The sequence below is a fragment of the Amphiprion ocellaris genome, chromosome 24 (assembly GCF_022539595.1).
Source record: "Amphiprion ocellaris isolate individual 3 ecotype Okinawa chromosome 24, ASM2253959v1, whole genome shotgun sequence".
Lineage (NCBI taxonomy): Eukaryota > Metazoa > Chordata > Actinopteri > Pomacentridae > Amphiprion > Amphiprion ocellaris.
In genome coordinates this window covers 15,252,758-15,272,398 of record NC_072789.1, presented here as the reverse complement: position 1 = coordinate 15,272,398, position 19,641 = coordinate 15,252,758, and the positions used below count along the sequence as shown (strand labels likewise).

Sequence of the window (19,641 nt, the reverse complement as noted above, 5' to 3'; positions counted from 1 at the left end):
GTCAACAAGAAAGCCTCAATAAACCCAGTGCATGATACACCAAAGTTTGTGACTACCCAGCCATATGTCTTTCTCAGCAGATAGTTAGAAAGTGCAAAATACAAAAAAAAAAAAAAAAAGTATGAATCAAAGTGAAAGCATTTGCACATCAACTTTATGCATTTTTAAAATTTCCTCATCAGATCATGGCAAAGCAAAAGATGTTATGGAAAGTCTATGTGACCAACATGTTGGAAAATATACTGGTTGTGTACAGTAAGTTTTCTTATGCAGACTAAAAAGGAGCACACATTCTGACCACACATTTATTAGGTAGCCAGAAACACACCCTAATTTAAATTATAAAATGTAGTTCTTCTAATTTATTACTGCTTTTAAAATTTCCCAATCTAAATGAAAACGCCACAGAGAAACCGCAGCTTGAGAGTCAGGTATAAGAAACCAAACACAAGAGACTCCTGTCTAACAGAGTCTCTGTCTCCAACACCCTACTTCGGTGTCCAGCTAGACTTTGGCCAGTAATCCAGCCACTGTCCCGACAAGCCTCCACTTCAATACAGACACACACAACAAGCAGACTGATGTTAACAAAGGTCACCTTCTATATGCTGTGGGACAAGAATGCATCCATTGCCCATATAGAGTGTTCTCAATGCTCAATACAGGATTCCACATAGAAATGATTGTGACTGAACAGAAAGAAAAATACTAAATGAAGGGGAGCCAGGAACTATTAATTGCTCTTCATCATTACTGGACATCTGTCTTTTTGATGTTTGCGCTGACATTTTCAGAAACTTTGAAGGTTAATGATTGAACCGCATCAGGTTACAGATATTTAAAGTTGAGCAGATTTGTTCCACTGACAAGAAGATTGCAGGAATATTTTTTGAATATTAAAAGTGCAATAAGTCAAATTGTTTTACTGCCCAAGTGAAGACATCATATTGTAAATTTCAGATGCACACTTTCCACCTGCTGCAATTAAAGAAATCTGTCACAAAACATTTCTTTTTCTGCAAAGTAATACAGAAAATGAAAAACTAGCTGTATTATATTTTGGACTGTACATAAAAGATGGATGTATCCACTATAACATCATAAAATGGTGTGTGGACTCATTTTAAAGCCTCAAGGCATAAACATGTACTGAGGTTGTTTAATCTCTCCTGTTAGAGGCATGAGTTCAGTGTGTTCAGTCAAGGCTATGGCCCTGATTGACAATGGTCACCTAAAATTATGTATGATTATTGCAATATTTTTCCAGCTATGAATGATCCAAATTATTATCTAATCATCACATCACACTTATAACACCAATAACCGCTTTCCATTACTTTACTCCATCATGGACTCCCATCAAATAAATTATATGTACAGTAAATTTATGAAGTTATGGTGGGTATGGTGCAGACATTTAAATAAACGGTCTCACAGCATATGTTTAAAACATTTATCTTTATCACAGCATCATTAAAATCAGTGACATTAAAATGCCATTAAAATGGAGATGCTGCTTAACAGAGTAACCGTAAAACATTCAATCGTCTTTAATGTCCCGCTTACTGTATGGCATAAAACAAAGGAACTTGCAGCAACTTAAAATAATAAACATATAAAATGAAATCACTGTAGCACAGCAGTTATCTTCATGTCTGGTGAACTGCAAAACTGCCGGCAACAACCTCATTGTGCTTCATGACAAATTTCCTGTTCAAGGTCAGCGCAGCGGCTGCAGAAGAAAGCTATGCCATCGCTTAAAGCCACAACAGTATCTGACATTATTTTTTCACATTTTCACAGGCCTAAAACAATGAGTACGACACTGTCATACTGTGTCATTTATTTTTATTCAAGGGCCATTTCACTTAGTAAAGCCAGTAAAATGTTTGCTTCCAAGGAAAACCAGTCTTGGGAATAACACATTAGAGAATAAAAATTAGGAATGTCATGCCAAAGCTCCAAATTTTCAACCGGAATTATAGTTTCCCCCTGTCACTTTCAAAATTACTATCTCCAGTGATTTACAGATATACAGCTCTTACTACTCCTCTTTTAAAATATTTCCTGTCCAATGTCTGCCACCATTAGAATGGATGACTCACGATGCTATTCTGATTATTCTCCAAATTGCCACCACAAATGACTTTGTCTGGCTTTGGAGGTATTTGGCAGATTTCTCCTTGGATGTTTTGGAAACACACAGCTCTTGTTCCTATAGTAATATTTGGGTAGATTGATGGTTTTGGGGATGTTTTTTGGGGGAAGGGAGAGGAAGTAGGAATCAGGGCCAACTGAAGAGGACAAGAAAGGAGAGAGAGGTTTCAACATGTTTCCTCACCAGTCAAAACTAAAACCACTAAGAATAGCCTTATCATGTTCTTCCTCTCCACCCATTTCTCTTTCTGCTCTCTGTCATTCATTCCTCCTTCCTTTCATTTGCTCTCTCCATGCATTCCTCTCCTTTCCACTGCAGATAGGGATCAAATGTGGTCACTGTGAAGAGGTAAAAATTAGGAATTTGTTTAAAGAAAAGGGGAGGCACAATCGATACACCACGCGACTTTATTTCTTCTCATGTAGGTCTACAATATTCTATTTTCTGTGAATGAATTATGTGAATGCATATTTCAGATGGTATGTAATGAATAACATTTTCCAGCACAAACTTGGTTCAGAAGATAAAACCATTCAACTCATTGCTGAGTCAGATCAAATGTTGTAAGCTTGTGCAATTCCTTAAAGGTTCTGTGTAGGGATATCCAATAATATCGGCCCACCGATATTATCGGCCCGATATTGACATAAAAATAAAAATAAAATTTAAAAAAATCGGTCGATATAATTTTTTTTTTTTGCCTATCAAGAAAACCGATAAAATAATGCCTGGATTTCATCGGCATTTACCGGCGCGCAAATGATCACATCATCAAACTGCGTTGTGAAGCGTGTAAACAAGTGCATGGCTTAAAGCAGGGGTTCCCAAACTTTTCAACCCGCGACCCCCAAAATAATGGTTCCTGAACCTGCCGACCCACACTATCCTCGAAAGTGACTGAAACCTAACAAAACGTGCCCACACGACGCACGTACTAATAGGCATATATAAATATGGGATAAACAACAGCAAGAGGGAACAGAACAGCCTGGCAACCATGATATGATTTTACATATAACAATTTACTATATGATGACAGCAGAATACGTCGGTGAAAATAATCTCCATGTAATTTATAAGTGAACATTGTTGCTGTCATGTGCAAACTTACTTATTTATACACTTTAATTTCCATGTAAGCAGAACAATATCTCAGTCAAAGTAACAGCGATAACCTGTGGAACTGAGTAAACGAGAGAACATCGTTGCGGTGCAAATTTACATTTTAGGAATAACTATGTTACAATCTCACTCAATCTCAGCTAATGAAAGGAAATCCTGGTTCTTGAAGCAGTCTCTTCACAGCTATGGGGAAGAAGCTGTGTCTCAGTCTGTTGGTGCAGGCTCTCATCTGCCAGAGGGAAATCCGGTGAATAGAGAAATAGACAGTGTCCTGGGTGTTCAGGGTCATTCCAGATCTTTGTGGCCTGTCGGAGGAGACGGCTGGAATAGCTCTCCAATAGGCATGGAAGTGGGGAGCCGATGACCCACTTGCCTGTCTTGATTACCTGCTGCAGTTGTTTCTTTTCAGATGCAGTGCAGCTGGTGTACCACACCGTACAGCCATTGGTGAGGACATTCTATTGTGCACTGGTAGAAGTTTTTCAGCAGAGGTGGAGGGAGTTTGTTCCTTCTCAGTGTTCTGAGAAAGAAGAGACGCTGCTAGGCCTTTTTGATGATGTGGGTGGTGTTCACAGTCCAGCCAAGGTCCTCTGAGATGTGCAAGCCAAGAAACTTAAAGCTGGTGACTCGTTCCACTTCCTCCCCATTGATGCTCAGGTCTGAGTGCGGTGTAGTCCTCGACTTCCGGAAGTCAATAATGACTTCTTTTTAGGGCTGGGACTTCAATGCATTAATTTCGATTAATTAATTATAGCCAAAATAACACGTTCAAAATAATAACGCAATTAATTGCACCCTCCTCAGTTCCCTCATTTCTGGCACACCGGAAACTCTGATGAACACTCCAGCCCAGTAGGTGGCGGTAATGAACCTAAAGTCTGTTTCTAGCCATGAAGAAGAAGCACAGGAAGCACTGAGTGAAGTCAGGCTCTGGTGAACAGTGAAGGAAAACGATATTGAGCTTGTTGGGCAGAAAATTTTCTTTTAAAAAATCTTCCCGATGGTAGCTTGGATAGAAGCCTGGTTGTGTGCAAATTGTACAACAAAAAGTTTTCTGATCACTGCGTCACTTCAAGCCGTATCACCTCAATGTAAAACATGTTGCTGTTAGCACCAGCGCTAACATTAGCGACGAGTCATGCTAACGGCTAATGGTGTAGCTATCCCATAATAGACCACTTGAGTTTACAGAAAGTCTTAAAATGTTGAATAAAATCGCTATAATCCCCCTTAGATTTGCACTAATCTGTGAATGTAGCAGACAGATGAAAAATGCAGATAAATAGAAATGAAACATTTTTGTGGTTTAAGTTTTTACTCAGTCGAGGCTCTGCCTCCTTGGAGGAGGAATAACCTAAACAACAAAAATATCTCTTTTAATAACTTAATTATAAAATTTTGGTTTATAAAAAAATTACATAAATAAAAATTGATATTCCTATAAAAAGAACCATCAAAATTCCACCATTTATCAGACCCAGAAAAGATGAAAACAGAATGAATCTCTGGATTTTCAACTTTCTGAAGCTCCTTGAACTACTTATGCTGATTTTATGTGCCAAACAGTGGAAAAAACAACTAAATTCAGGCTTTGTCATCAAAATCACTTTTTTCTATATGTCCCATTTCCTTTTTTAAAATAAATTTTAAATTCTAAACATGTATATATCTATTCATTTATTCAACTGTCAACCACAATTTTATTCAAATTGAAAAATTTCACTTATTGCGTCAAATATTGCTATTTGACAAAACTGCAATTAATTGCAATTAATGATTTACAATGCCTGTAATTAATTAGATTAATTTTTTTTAAAATCGCGTCCCACCACTACTTCTTTTGTCTTCTTGGTGTTGAGGTTGAGTTGGTTGTCACAGCACCAGGTCACCAGTGCTTGGCTCTCCTCCCTGTATGGTGTCTCATAACCGTTGTTGATGAGCCCCACAACGGTTGTATCATCCGTAAATTTGATTAGGGTGTTGGAGCCATGACTAGCGACACAGTTATACGTGTACAGTGTGTACAAGACTGGACTCAGCACACAGCCCTGAGGAACACCAGTGTTGAGGACAATGGTGGAGGATGTGGAGGTGACCATTCTGACATGCTGGAGTCTGTTTGTCAGGAAGTTCTTGTTGCGCAGACAGAGGGAGGTCCCAGGTTATAGTGTCTGCAGTTTGTTGAGGAGTCTGCTGGGGCCGATAGAGTTAAATGCCGAGCTGAAGTCAACAAACAGCATCCTGATATACGTGCTGGGGTTTTCAGTGTGGCTGAGAGTGGTGTGGAGGGCGATGAAGATGGCATCATTTGTGGATCTGTTGGACCTCTAGGCAAACTGATGTTGATCAAAGCCAAGTGAGATGTGGGCCTTGACATGCTGTAATGCCAGTCTCTCCATACATTTTATGATCACCCGTGTCAGGGCCATAGGCCGGTAATCGTTCAACCCTGCAGAGGATTTGAGCACAGGGATTATGGTGGCAGTTTTCAGGCAGGTGGGCATTGTGGCTTGCTGCAGTGATTGGTTAAAGATTGTTAGTGAATACTGCAGCAAGCTGATGAGCGCATGATTTCAGTATCTTCCCTGGTACTCCATCCGGTCCTAGTGCTTTCTTGGTGTCGATGCCATGCAGGACTCGCAGTACCTAATGTTGTTGGATGGTGGGGGGCTGGTCATGCTCTGATGATGTCAGCTGTGTGTCCTCTGCCTGACTGTTGTCTTCTTCAAAGTGGGAGAAAAAGGTGTTAAATTGGTCTGGGAGAGAAGTGTCGGTGGGAGGGGGGGTGTTGGTGGCATTTTTTTGTAGTCAGTAACATTCTATATGCCTTTTCACATGGAGTGGGGGTTGTTCTCCCTGAAGTTGGCCTCTATCTGCTCTCTGTACTTTGTTCCACTAGCCTTGATGTCTCTGTTCAGATCTGCTCTAGCCTTCCTGTAGGCTTCCCTGTCCGAATCTCTGGCTTGGATTCAGCATTACGGTCAAGATGTGTTGTAGCAATTACTATTGCAACAACACATCACCAGTACGGTAAAACTAACCTGTCTCACAATGGTCTAAACCAAGCTCACATTCCCTATTAGTGGGTGAACAATCCAACACTTGGTGAATTCTGCTTCACAATGATAGGAAGAGCCGACATCGAAGGATATTGGTGAGAAACCAGGGTTTTTGGTTGGGAAATGTTCTCACCTGTTTTCTTGATGTTACATTATCCATGCAAAAACTGATGTATGATACTACAGAGGAGATATGGAGCCCCCACCCAAAAGCAAAAAAGTTCAGTCTTAGGATTATTTTTCACTTTAAGCCCTGCAAGTGTGGCTGCAGCAACAAGCTGCTGTTCCTGACAAACAATATGTCTGTGGTTTGGAAATATTTCCAATCCCACATATATCGTATTGGTACTGGTTAACATCGGAATCGGAAATTGAGAGTTGGACAATATTGGCATATCCATCCATCCATTATCTATACACCGCTTAATCCTCACTAGGGTCGCGGGGGGTGCTGGAGCCTATCCCAGCTGACTCGGGCGAAGGCAGGGGACACCCTAGACAGGTCGCCAGTCTGTCGCAGGGCCACATACAAAGACAAACAAGCACTCTCACATTCACACCTACGGGCAATTTAGAATAATCAATTAACCTCAGCATATTTTTGGACTGTGGGAGGAAGCCGGAGTACCCGGAGAGAACCCACGCATGCACAGGGAGAACATGCAAACTCCATGCAGAAAGATCCCGGGAAAGCCGGGACGCGAACCAGGGACCTTCTTGCTGCAAGGCGAAAGTGCTAACCACTACGCCACTGTGCAGCCCCTATTGGCAAAAAAGCCAGTATCAGACATCCTTACTTCTGTGTGCAACCTTTCAGAAACGCTGGATGTCGGTGAAGCACCTGAAATCCAGACCAATACAAACAGGCATGGCAGCCAAAATTCCCACTTTATTCTCTTTCATTTCATTGTCAAATCGTGTGACGTTATCGTCACTCTGTTCCGCTCCATGTGTATCTGTTTCCGCAGTTTGTTATACTATAGCAGACCAGTGAAGGCACCAGGACCTGTCGTAGATGACAAGAGCAGTCTTACATTTGGAAATGAACACATAAAGACTCAAGGAGAACAGACACAAGCGGAGAAGGAATAGCAGAGAAGAATCTCTAAACAGCAGTAGAAACCCCCATTAAACTAAAATGAGACAAGCACATTTAGATGACAAAAAAATACTTAATTCTTTGTATAACTGCTCTCAAGGTTTTCTTCTGATACAGATAAGCCACACTCCAACTGATGTTTGACCAGTATTTATTTGCCAAGGAACGGCGGAGTTATGTGACGATCGTACGTTTGTCTGTGAATCTGTCTGTCCATGTGCAACATTACTCAAAAACGGAACAACAGATTTGAATGAAATTTTCAGGGAAAGTCAGAAATGACTCAAGGACCAACTGACTAAATTTTGGCATTGATGCAGCTTATAATCTGGATCCACGAATTTGTTAAGGATTTCCCATTGTAACCATGATGTGAACATTTTGTCAGTTACCTGCTGACGATCACGATTGCGATCCTACTACAAGATGACCATGATTTATCAGTTGGAAATCATACAAGGAACAAATGATTAAACTGTGGGGTGTTTCTGAGTCCCATCAATTCCTGCTGCCCGCTACATATTTAGGTCACGCAATATAGCAAATCCCAGCCAGAAAAAGGTGAAGCTCCTGATGTTTCACAAAGCCTTTATTTACGTTCAGCCATCAGCTTTATTTTGAACTCAAATTCAACTTTCTGTCCTTCACTCCTTTCTTCAGGAAACACCGCAAGAGCTTGTCCCCAGTCCAGCTAGGTGCTTCTAAGTTTATACACATCCTTTGCTAGACAGCAACAGCATGGAACCGTTTTTTTTTCATCTGTAAGTGAATTTTTCGGATTTTTCGGCAGGGTCTTCATCATGTCAAGAAACTGCTTCTTAGATAAACACTTCCTGTGCCGCTGGAATGGTGACAAAATAAAAGCCCGTAACATTAAAAATACGTCTTCAAAATAAAAGCATGGAGGGGACGGTTATTTTAACACTAGCAAAACAAAGACTTGCCAAAAGTGATGAACTGATCAACAGACCTTTATAAGAGTAATTTACATGCAATTCGGTATAAATAGATAACATGCACATGCATAACACATGCCTGTGCTCAGCGCAAGGTAATTTTTTGTTAAAGATTTCATCCGTCAGAAATGATATGTCAGCTGAGCAGCCTTGGCGGAGTACTGTGCTCTGAGTGCTTTTCTAGTTCTCCTTTGCCACAGCAAAATCATCTTTTCACCAGCAAATACCATGAAAAACTATTATAAAGCAAATGATACAGACACAAGCATTTTGTCTGTAAACTAATAAAAAGTAAATGTGATCCACACAAACATTTTGTCAGCACAAAATAAAAACATGAACCTAAACAAAATAAAAAATTACCCACATACCGTGTGCCCCTCCTGACCAGGAAGTTAAGAGTTGTTACTGTCCTCCAATGTCCTCTTAATATTTTCACTGACAAGCATCCTTTTACTGTGTCTGGCAATCATCAGTAGCTCCTGGCAGTATACAATTTCCCCTAATTGATCATGTGAACACCGCATGCTGTTCCCTAAGCGCAATACACTTTTTGACCACTCCAGAGAATTCACATACATTTCAAAAAATTTGCTGTGTAACAACAGAGATAAAAATCTCTACAAAGAAACATATCCAGTGCAAAAGCTACACTTTGGCTTTATAGGGCATTAGTTGATGACTAGACTGCACCTTTGCTCTTCCAATGTGATGTGGGGCGTTACTCTCAGTCTGCTTATAAACAGGTAGAGGGTCAACAGTTTCACAAGGAAGAACTTGCATGCATTAACGTGCACTAACATGCATGGGCAGCTGGATTGGCTGCCAAAATATAGAACAAAGATGCTCGGATTACAACACAGAGAGCGACTTCACACTCTGCTGAGGATGCAGTTGCTCCACTACGTTTTTATATAGCAGATAGTTGTTTGCTGCTATAGTAATGATATATTTATGTTCAAAATCTTGCATATTGCACTTTTAATGAAGAGGTCAAACCAGTTCTACTTTAAATGAACCCATGAAATGGACTTGGTAGGTATCTACATTGAAAACAGACTTACAAAAAGCAAAACAGCAAATCAAAACGTTGTTTCAGGTACTGGTGAGGCTATGATGTATTTCAAAAGATACTGCTACTCAGAGGGTCACAAATATTTTTGAAAGGATTTTACAACTCTCAAAAGTTTAGCATTATGTGTGCTTGCATGAATTTTATTGGCCAGTGAAGTGCTCTGGGTGACATTGCACTGCAGTGCTGCAAAAGTTGAGTCAGTATTCGACATTTTTGCTGAAAAAATCTGTGGTTCTTTGTGACATGCTGCATTTTTTTCTCACAACGCTAAAATCTAAGCACAGTTAAACATCGAATGAATGAATGAATGAATGAATGAATGAATGAATGAATGAATGTTTTTATTTCAGATGTGAGAAAAATAAAAAGCCACAAAAACAAATCAACAAAACATCAAGAAAACAAACAAACAAAACAAAGTAAACAAAAAATAACTCAACATACCCGAAAAGGAGTAGGACAAAGCATAAGCTTATGCACTCCTCCCCCTTCTCCATCTTGACCATCAGCCACTCAGTGCCCCACTCCCATAGTTATTTGTGTACATATTTACAAACAAAATAGAAAATAAATAACATAAATAAACTTATATTAAATAACCAGTTATATACCCATGTTAAAGCCCCTCCTCCTCCCTGTACCTCACGAAAACCATATGTTCCTACTGCTTTTTAAACTGGGTCATGCTTGGACATTGCTTGAGCTCCACCTCCAATCCGTTCCACAACCTCACTCCACATACTGAGAGACAAAAGGACTTTAGTGTTGTACGAAATCTTCCATGTTTGAATTTTAAATCCCCCCTCCTGTAATAACCCCCAGCTCTGTTAAAAAACAAGTTCTGAATATTTACAGGAATTTGGTTGTCTTTTGCTTTGTACATTATCTGTGCTGTTTGACAATGAACCAGGTCAGTGAATTTTAGTATTTTTGATTTAAAGAAGAGTGAATTTGTATGCTGTCTATAACCAGTTTTATCCTTATTGTTCTTTTTTGCCATATTGATAATGACTGAAGTGAACATTTATGTGTATTTATATGTATTGCCCAAACCTCTGCACAGTAATTTAGATATGGCAAAACCAGTGAACAGTATAGAATGTGGAGTGATTTGTGGTCCAGGATGTGCTTTAATTTATTGAGTACTGAAATGTTTCTTGATATTTAGTTTGAACATGTTTTATGTGAGATTTCCAGTTTATTTTATCATCAATTACAACTCCAAGAAACTTAGTTTCATAAACTCTATCAGTTTCCACACCGTCTACCTGTATCTGTGCATATGTATTCCTTTTACCATGTTATTTACCAAAGCCAAATGACATGATTTCAGTTTTACTTAAGTTTCATGATAATTTATTTAGGTTAAACCATTTCTTCAGTTTGCACATTTCACCACAGATAGTTCCCAGTAACTTCTGTAAATCACCCCCTGAACAAGAAATATTTGTGTCATCTGCGAAGACAACTAATTTTGTTACTTGATATTTTGTAAATGTCATTTATATATAACAAAAACAGTTTTGGCCCCAATACTGACCCCTGGGGGACACCACAAGCAATGTCCAAGCATGATGACAAATACTGTCCCAACTTCACAAATTGTTACCTGTCCATTAAGTAACTCTTCACCCAGTGCAATACCATCCCCCTGATCCCATACCGTTCTAACTTAGTGATTAATATGTCATGGTTTGTGGTGTCAAAAACTTTTTTGAGATCGGTAAATACTCCTACTGCATACTGTTTGTGATCTGTTGCATTTGTAATTTCCTCAACTGATTGTATTAATGCCAGTGATGTTGAGCTGTTTGACCTGTATCCATATTGACTGTCAGAGAGAAGTTTATGTTTATCTATGAATTTGTGTAATCTGTTAATGAATAGTTTTTCTATAATTTTGGAAAATTGTGGAAGCACAGAAACAGGCCTGTAATTTGTGAAGTGGTGTCTATCCCCAGTTTTATAGTGGTACAACTTTGGCTATTATCATTTTATTTGGAAATTTATTGGTTTGGAATGATAAATTACAGATGTATGTTAGTGGCTCTGAAGTCCCCTCAATGACCATTTTAACAATTTTCATGTGTATTTCATTACAGTCAGCAGACAGTTGTGTTTAAATTTCTTTACAATATCTATTGTTTCTTTTTACTCCACTGCTGTAAGGAACATTGAGCTGGGATTCCTATCTATGATATTATCACTCCAATCCTCAGATGACCTTGGATCAGGGATTTCCTCTGCCACTTTTGATCCAACATTCACAAGAAAGTTGTTAAAACTATTAACAACTTCTTCCATACTGTCCTTTTTGATATTATTATCAATGAAGTATTGAGGGTAACTTTGTCATTGAGAATCATTTTTGATAAGACTGTTTACAGTTTTTCTCAGTCGCGTTGGTATTTTTCTCGAATCATCCTCGACATTTGCGAAACATTAAGTGCATTTATCTGTTATGATCCCTGCTCCAGCTCCTTCCCTTCCTCTTCCTTCTTTTTACTTCTTTCTCATATTGTTCCTCATCTGTTTATCTGTTTTGACCTGTCTGTCTCTTTGGCTCCCTCTGTCTGTCATCTCTCCCTCCTGTCTCTCTTTCCCTGTTCACTCGCCCTCTGGCTCTCCCTGCTTCACCTGTCTGCCCTCTGCTCCCTGCTGATTACTGCAATGAGTGTCACCTGCAGTAATCAGCTCACTCAGGACACTTGCCACTACCTCACCTCCAGCTGTTTAAACCCTGTTCATTCAGTCACTCCCTGTCAGACCATAGATTGTCACCTCCCTGCTTTCCTCCAGTCTCAGTACCCACATGGACTCTGTTTTCCCCACTGAGCTCTGCATCTCTCTTGAGAGCTTCAGCCCCAATGGACTCTGATCTTCACCCATCCCTGGATAACCGCCGTTTCCCTCTGTCTCCAGCCTTCTGTCTGCTAGTCTTGTCCCCCCGTCAGCTTCCGGATTCCCCGTTTCAGCCTACCTTGCCCCTTAGTTCTGTTTCCTCTCTGGGTTTGTGAGTACACTGTCTGTTAACTTAGTTTAGTTTTTCTGCTTGCGTTTTCCTAGTGTTCCTGTGTTGAGTGTAGTTAGTTTTATTTGAGTTTTGTTGTCTTGCATATTTTGTATTAGGTCTGGTTTAGTTTCTCCCCTCCAGCTTTGTTTCCTGTTTCCTCCTTGAGTTTAGTCGTTTTTTTTGCGATAGAATAAATTTCCTAAAACCATCCGTTTGTCTCCATCTGTGTGTGCACCTGGGTTTTCCGATCCCCCCGTAACATTCTCAAAACAATTTGTGCAAATAGCAAAACACCATGGATTACGCCAATCTCTTGCTGAAAATCATTAGTCAACTCTCAAAAGTTAATATCTGTGTCAATGAACATGTCAGTGCCATCACAATGACAAGTCCTTGTGTCATTGTGTATGGATAAGACAGTCAAATTGCTTAGTCATGTTGTCATAACAGCTATTGTAAATTGTAAGTTACACCTTAGTGTATCTGAGAGATTGATTGCAAGCGACTGGACAAGATTCACATTTATGCTTTCAGTGTTTGTACTGTAATTTGTTGACAGACCACGTTCTTGCGATACAGAACGGAAAGCAGCGCTGCATAGCACAAAGAAAAAAACAAAAGTAGAAATGTGAACATAGGACAATCTCCTTAGGGAAAACTGTACATGCAGTGCTGTAGGAATTGCAGTGCAGTCTTCCTACACCTCCTGACGTTCCTGTCTGTTGGGCCACAAATTCTCGTCCACATCACAAATATCTTCTCCTGCGTCTTTGGCTGATTTCAGAAAACTCTAACCCTTCATACATTTCCCTTTTGTTAGAGAAAGTCAAGATTCCCCTGGGAGCAATTTACCAATTCAGGACACTTTTTTTTAAAAAAAGAAAGTCTAATGGAAATGTATAGAAACATCCTCGACGTGACAACTTGTTTAATCATTTTGCATGTAAAGACTTATGCGATGAACTAATGCCTAAATGTTGTGGGGGGTGAGACTATTCAACAGAGACCCATTACAATACATTTTAATCAACATCACATATGCAATTGATAATGTAGGAAACAGAGAATTGTACATAATCATTTGCATGGATGTACCAAAACATTTGCAACTTGTTCAAAGAAATGAGAAACTGCTTTTTTTGATGTGCACGTGACACAATGATGTGAAGATTGAAGTTTTGAGAATTTCAATTCTGACCTAAGAAATGCACCAAAGCAACTGAGAAAAATTGTAATGATCAGTGTTTTTTTTTCTCAGTATTTATTAGGCATGACATGTCAGAATTTTATTTTTGTCCAATCATCAGATGTCCAATCTATGAAATCTGTCCAATGTCAATTTACAATGACATAAATCAAACAATAATTGTCCTCAAAACTTTAGCCACAGTATACATCAGAACATCCCTCCAGAGTATGCACCTATAATGACAATATGACAAAGCAATTTGACTGTCTTATCCGTACACAATGACACAAGGACTTGTCATTGTGATGGCACTGACATTGACACAGATCTTTACTTTTGAGAGATGAACTAAGGATTTTGAGCAAGAGACTGGCTTTTGCAAGTAATCCATGGTGTTTTGCTATTTGTACAAATTATTTTGAGTAATGCACTTACTATTTTGCAAATGTCAAGAATGATTCGAGAAATGCACTAAAGCAACTGAGAAAAACCGTAATAGTCCGCTCACTGTATTGTTTTCAATGTCATTGGTGACTATGTTGTCAATGAATGTGGCACTGTGAGATGTGATTCTGCTAGGTCTGGAAATTTTTAGATATAAGCTCATACTGTACATTGCATTAACAAATTTGTCAGTTATTTTATGCTTGTTTGGATTCAGCATATCAATGTTATAATCGCCACATAGGAAAATAACCTTTTGATTTGCTTTCTTCCGCCCAGTCCTTAAATGCTTTAATACTTGAGTCTGGTGCTCTATATATCAAGCTTATTAGTACATTTTTTTTCTCAACAGATTTCAATTGTTATACATTACAATAAGTTGTCAATAACAGCTGTCATATTTTTTTCTACTTTATATTTCAAGTCATTGTCCACATGTAAGGCCACTCCTCATCATTTGTACACATGTTTACAAAATTGTTGATACCCCTCAGTTAATGAAAGAAAAACCCACAATGGTCACACAAATAATTTGAATCTGACAAAAGTAATAAATAAAAATTCTATGCAAATTGACCACTGATAATCAGACATTGCTTTTGAACCATGGTTCAACAGAATTATTTAAAAAAAAAAAAAAAAACTCATTAAACAGGCCTGGACAAAAATGATGGTACCCCTAGAAAAGACTGAAAATATTGTGACCATAGGGACATGTTCAATCAAGGAGTGTCCTCTAATTAGCATCACAGGTGTCTACAAACTTGTAATCAGTCAGTCGGTCTATTTATAGGGTTACAGTAGTCACTGTGCTATTTGGCGGCATGGTGTGTACCACACTAAACATGGACCAGAGGAAGCGAAGGAGAGAGTTGTCTCAGGAGATTAGAAAGAAAATTATAGACAAGCATGTTAAAGGTAAAGGCTATAAGACCATCTCCAAGCAGTTTGATGTTCCTGTGACTACAGTTGCACATATTATTCAGAAATTTAAGATCCATGGGACTGTAGCCAACCTCCCTGGACATGGCTGCAGGAGGAAAACTGATGAAAAATGGAAGAGACGAGTAATAGGAATGGTAACAAAAGAGCCCAGAACAACCTCTAAAAAAATTAAAGGTGAACTCCAAGGTCAAGGTACATCAGTGTCAGATCACACCATCCGTCATTGTTTGAGCCAAAGTGGACTTGATGGGAGACGACCAAGGAGGACACCATTGTTGAAAACAAATCATAAAAAAGCCAGACTGGAATTTGCCAAATTGCATGTTGACAAGCCACAAAGCTTCTGGAAGAATGTCCTATGGACAAATGAGACAAAACTAGAACTTTTTGGTAAGGCACATCAGCTCTATGTTCACAGATGCAAAAATGAAGCATATCAAGAAAAGAACACTGTCCCTACTGTGACACATGGAGGAGGCTGTGTTATGTTCTGGGGCTGCATCTGGCACAGGGTGTCTTGAATCTATGCAGGGTACAATGACATCTCATGACCATCAAGGTATTCTAGAGAGAAATGTGCTGCCCAGTGTCAGAAAGCTTGGTCTCAGTCGCAGGTCGTGGATCTTGCAACAGGATAATGACCCAAAACACCACAGCTAAAAACAGCTAAGAATGGCTAAGAGGAAAACATTGGACTATTCTGAAGTGGTCTTCTATGAGGCTTGGTCTAAATCCCATTGAACATCTGTGGAAGGAGCTGAAACATGCCGTCTGGAGAAGACACCCTTCAAACCTGAGACAACTGGAGCAGTCTGCTCATGAGGAGTGGACCAAAATACCTGCTGAGATTTGCAGAAGTCGTCTGATTGCAGTGATTGCCTCAAAAGGTTGTGCAACAAAATATTAAGGTAAGGGTACCATCATTTTTGTCCAGGTCTGTTTCATGAGTTTATTTTTTAAAATAATTCTGTTAAACCACAGTTCAAAAGCAATGTCTGATTTTCATTGGTTAATTTTCATAGAATTTTTATTTATTATTACTTTTGTCAGATTCAAATTATTTGTGTGACCATTGTGGGTTTTTCTTTCATCAACTGAGGGGTACCAACAATTTTGTCCATGTGTGTACATCATATATTAATTTTTCTTGAGAAAAAAAATTAATTGCAATAAACTAACTCTTGCCATTGGTATTGCTGCCTCATTTCATTCTGATAACAATAAAAAATAAAATAAAAATCCTGTGCTGTGTATAAATGTAGAATAAGCAAAAATGAGTATGGATAAATCTGCACTGTATAGTATGTTTCTGCATGCATGAATATGGTTGTAACTTTAAATAGGTTTTGCATGCATTAGAAGATGTTCCTTACCTTTACTTCACATTTCTTATGGCAGGACAACCGACACACTGAAATAAAAGAAGAAACATTACCAGTTGTATTGGTTCATTTGCTGAATGCACTGAAAAGGAAACTGCAATAAGGTCAGCTGCAGTGCTGTGGTGGTTCCCCCAAGTGGCCACATAAAGAAAATATTCATTCATAATTTGTATGTAATGTATTTCAGCACACACTTAAACCTATTTAAAACCTTCCCATAGAGTTGTTAAAACTGAAAAACCTTTACATAATAACAATAATGAGCTAGCAAAACAAGCCAAAACTTTGACCAGATGCTTTCTAAAAGCGGTTTAAGTATGAACTTGATGAGTTATATATTTCTGCCTTTATGAGAAAGACACAAAGAGGGAGACTATGTTAACCTGCAGCTATGAAACTGCTGTTTTGATGTCTGAGCAGATATGGCCTTTGATTCTCCACACCTGCTGTATCGCTGGTGTCCCCAGGTGGTGTGCAGATGTGCTTTGGATGTGTGAGCAGAACAAGTGAACAATAAAGCAGTGAGGAAAGAAGCAGCTATAAAGAGGCAGAGTTGGCTTCAGGAGAAGCAGACTAATTGAAAAAGCATTCTTTTAGTAAGGTAAGCCTGTGCAATAGTGACAAGAGGATTACTAGGTAATTGTGTGTGTAAAGTGCTGACTGGTAATTATTTGGAGATGGTAAGTGTTAAAGTGAATATTTATTTGACCAATGAATGTGGTAGCTGTGAAACTATTGTAAAAGTGTTCAAATAACTGGTATGGATAGATTTCGTCATAGCTGTGCAGACCTGGAAATTTAAAAAAAAAATCTCATCCCCTTCCATTAATGACAACTAATGATTGGTAAAGCCTATTTGAGGGCTGAAATAATGTTAAGTATTTGTAACTCCCACAGGTTAGGCCTCAGAGACACATGTTATTTGAGCTTCAAAGTTCTTTCTTGACTTTGTAAGTAGTTGTAATCTTCACTCAAGGTCCAATTGCTAGCTTTCAAACACTTTACATCAGTGGATGGACTTTCTTGACTGGTCACCACATCCTGTAAGATGATCTTTGCAGAGACAGGAGTTGCAAAGTTTTATCGCATGACTGAGGTTCCATAGTTAGGTCAGGGAATGAAAAGTGAACAAAAACTAAACTCTGATTTAAGATTATTTTGTTAAAGTTCAAGATTTTGGTTGTTTGTTTTTTTACCTTGCAAAAAACCCCCACTTTGTGGTGTTCTTTCCACCTTAAAACTGCTGTACTGATGACCATCTCAGAAATGTGGATTCAGGCTTCCAAAACAAAACCAAAGGATCCAATCCTCCCAACTTGCAGGGTGGTGTTTTTTGTATCATTATTTTTCATCAGAAATGATTTCTGGTTTGAAAATGTATGGCTGTATTCCTCTAACAGCTCAACTCTCCACTGTGTAGCATAGAGTAGTTTTACAATGTTTGAGCAGGGACAAGATCCTAAATTCTAGAGGAAGCAATGGTATAGCTGCATCTGAACCATTTTTAAGGTAGGAAGAATATTATTTAAATGAAAAAAGCTTCTAAATATGTAAATATTCAGAAGCTTTTTTCATTTAAATCATATTTGATACACAGAATTGTGGATAGATAAATCAATCACTGGAGAGGGACATATACAGTAAGCCCATAAAAATCTGCTATATGTAACTGTGTCAACAATATAGCACTGAACACTTTGCACAAATGAGAAAAACTGCATGGATATGTCATAATTTTGCTGAATTTTGCCTGAAAAGCACTTTTTAAAAAACACGGTAAATAAATTCACACAAGTTGTAATTTGAAAAATTACAAATTGGAATGACAAGTTGTGTTTATTGTTTCATATGTCACAGTCATGATCATAATTTAATGCTTTAACACATTCTGAAGTTTGCCATGTCAGAGTGTTCAGTATGAAAGCGAATCACATCAATTTGGTGTTTCTTCTGTCCCACTACATGAGTGTTTCCTTCACCCCATGGCTACAGCAGTTACTCTATCTGTGTTACATTACAAATCATGTTGTATGAGGAGCATAAGCCATGATTCAGGGTGAGAACAACAGTAATACATCTGGTTGACCCTTAAATCTATGAGATGTTTTTTTTTCTTATTCCAAGCCGAAAATGTCAGCATCAGGTTGATTGACCTCATCTTAATTGCAAAGCATTCAATATAATTTAAAACAGGAGTTGAAGGACATGCAATGTGTTAATGAATTAATGTACATACTGTAAGTCTAGTTAAAAAAAAAAGAATTCAAAAGAGTTAAATGTACATTATTGATTTTTAGAACCTTTGTTCAAAAAAAAAAAAAAAAAAAAAATATATATATATATATATATATATATATATATATATATATATATATATATATATATACATATATACATATATACACATATATACATATACATATATATACATATATACGTATATATATATATAAATATATATATAAATATAAATATATATATATATATATATATATATATATATATATATATATATATATATATATATATATATATATATATATATATATATAAGCACTTTGCAATTACAGCTTTGCTAACCTGCATGAAGAGGTGTGACACAAATAAAGTTTGACATCTTTAGGAGCACACAGCCTTACTGTCACATCTTATCTCTTGGCCACAGGGCCCTCTAACAATGTAGCCTTTTCATGAGGTCCTTAGCAACACTTCCTAGTCACTAAGCAAGGATGCTTAGATATGCATCTAGGTGTTTTGCTCATGAACATATGAAAACCAAAGGCAAGAAAATAAGGACATTTCTGCTGAGTCTATGTAATAACTTTGGATCGATTTGAAGTTGTTCTCTACTGTATTTTAACATAGAAGTTTAATAAACAAAAGGAGGATGAAAGGGAAAGCTATTCTCCTGTGCTCTCCATTCCTCCTTCTTCCCTTTGTTTTTCCATGTCTCCCAGTCCCCTCCATACCCCAATTTTTCTGTCTTCTGCTTGGCTCTACTCCCACTCCACGCCTCATCCCTCTTTCCCTCTTTTCCCTCTTATCTAGGCTAATGCAGCAGCAGCAGGGATGCTAATTTTAACACCAAATCCTCAGCCAAAGCCCTTTACAAACCAGTTCTCCTACTGCTGGGCTTCTCTGTGTTTGTCATCTCAGCCTCTGCTAAAGACGCTGTGTTTGTACTGCAGTTCAAAAAAAG

At 38.3% G+C, this 19,641-nt stretch overlaps 1 protein-coding gene and 1 long non-coding RNA gene across 10 annotated transcripts in view; one reads left to right on the top strand and one right to left on the bottom strand.

The window, feature by feature from the left end:
* tns1a (tensin 1a) overlaps positions 1-19,641 on the bottom strand; it is a 183,568-nt gene that overhangs the window by 132,391 nt on the left and 31,536 nt on the right. For all 9 annotated transcript variants that reach the window (XM_055008583.1, XM_055008584.1, XM_055008586.1 and 6 more), the window contains exon 3: positions 16,434-16,471. In XM_055008583.1, coding sequence (XP_054864558.1) covers positions 16,434-16,471 — 38 coding nt within the window. The remainder of the gene's footprint in view (positions 1-16,433; positions 16,472-19,641) is intronic.
* Positions 1-19,641, top strand: part of LOC129348325 (uncharacterized) — a 33,198-nt gene that overhangs the window by 1,998 nt on the left and 11,559 nt on the right. The window lies entirely within an intron of this gene.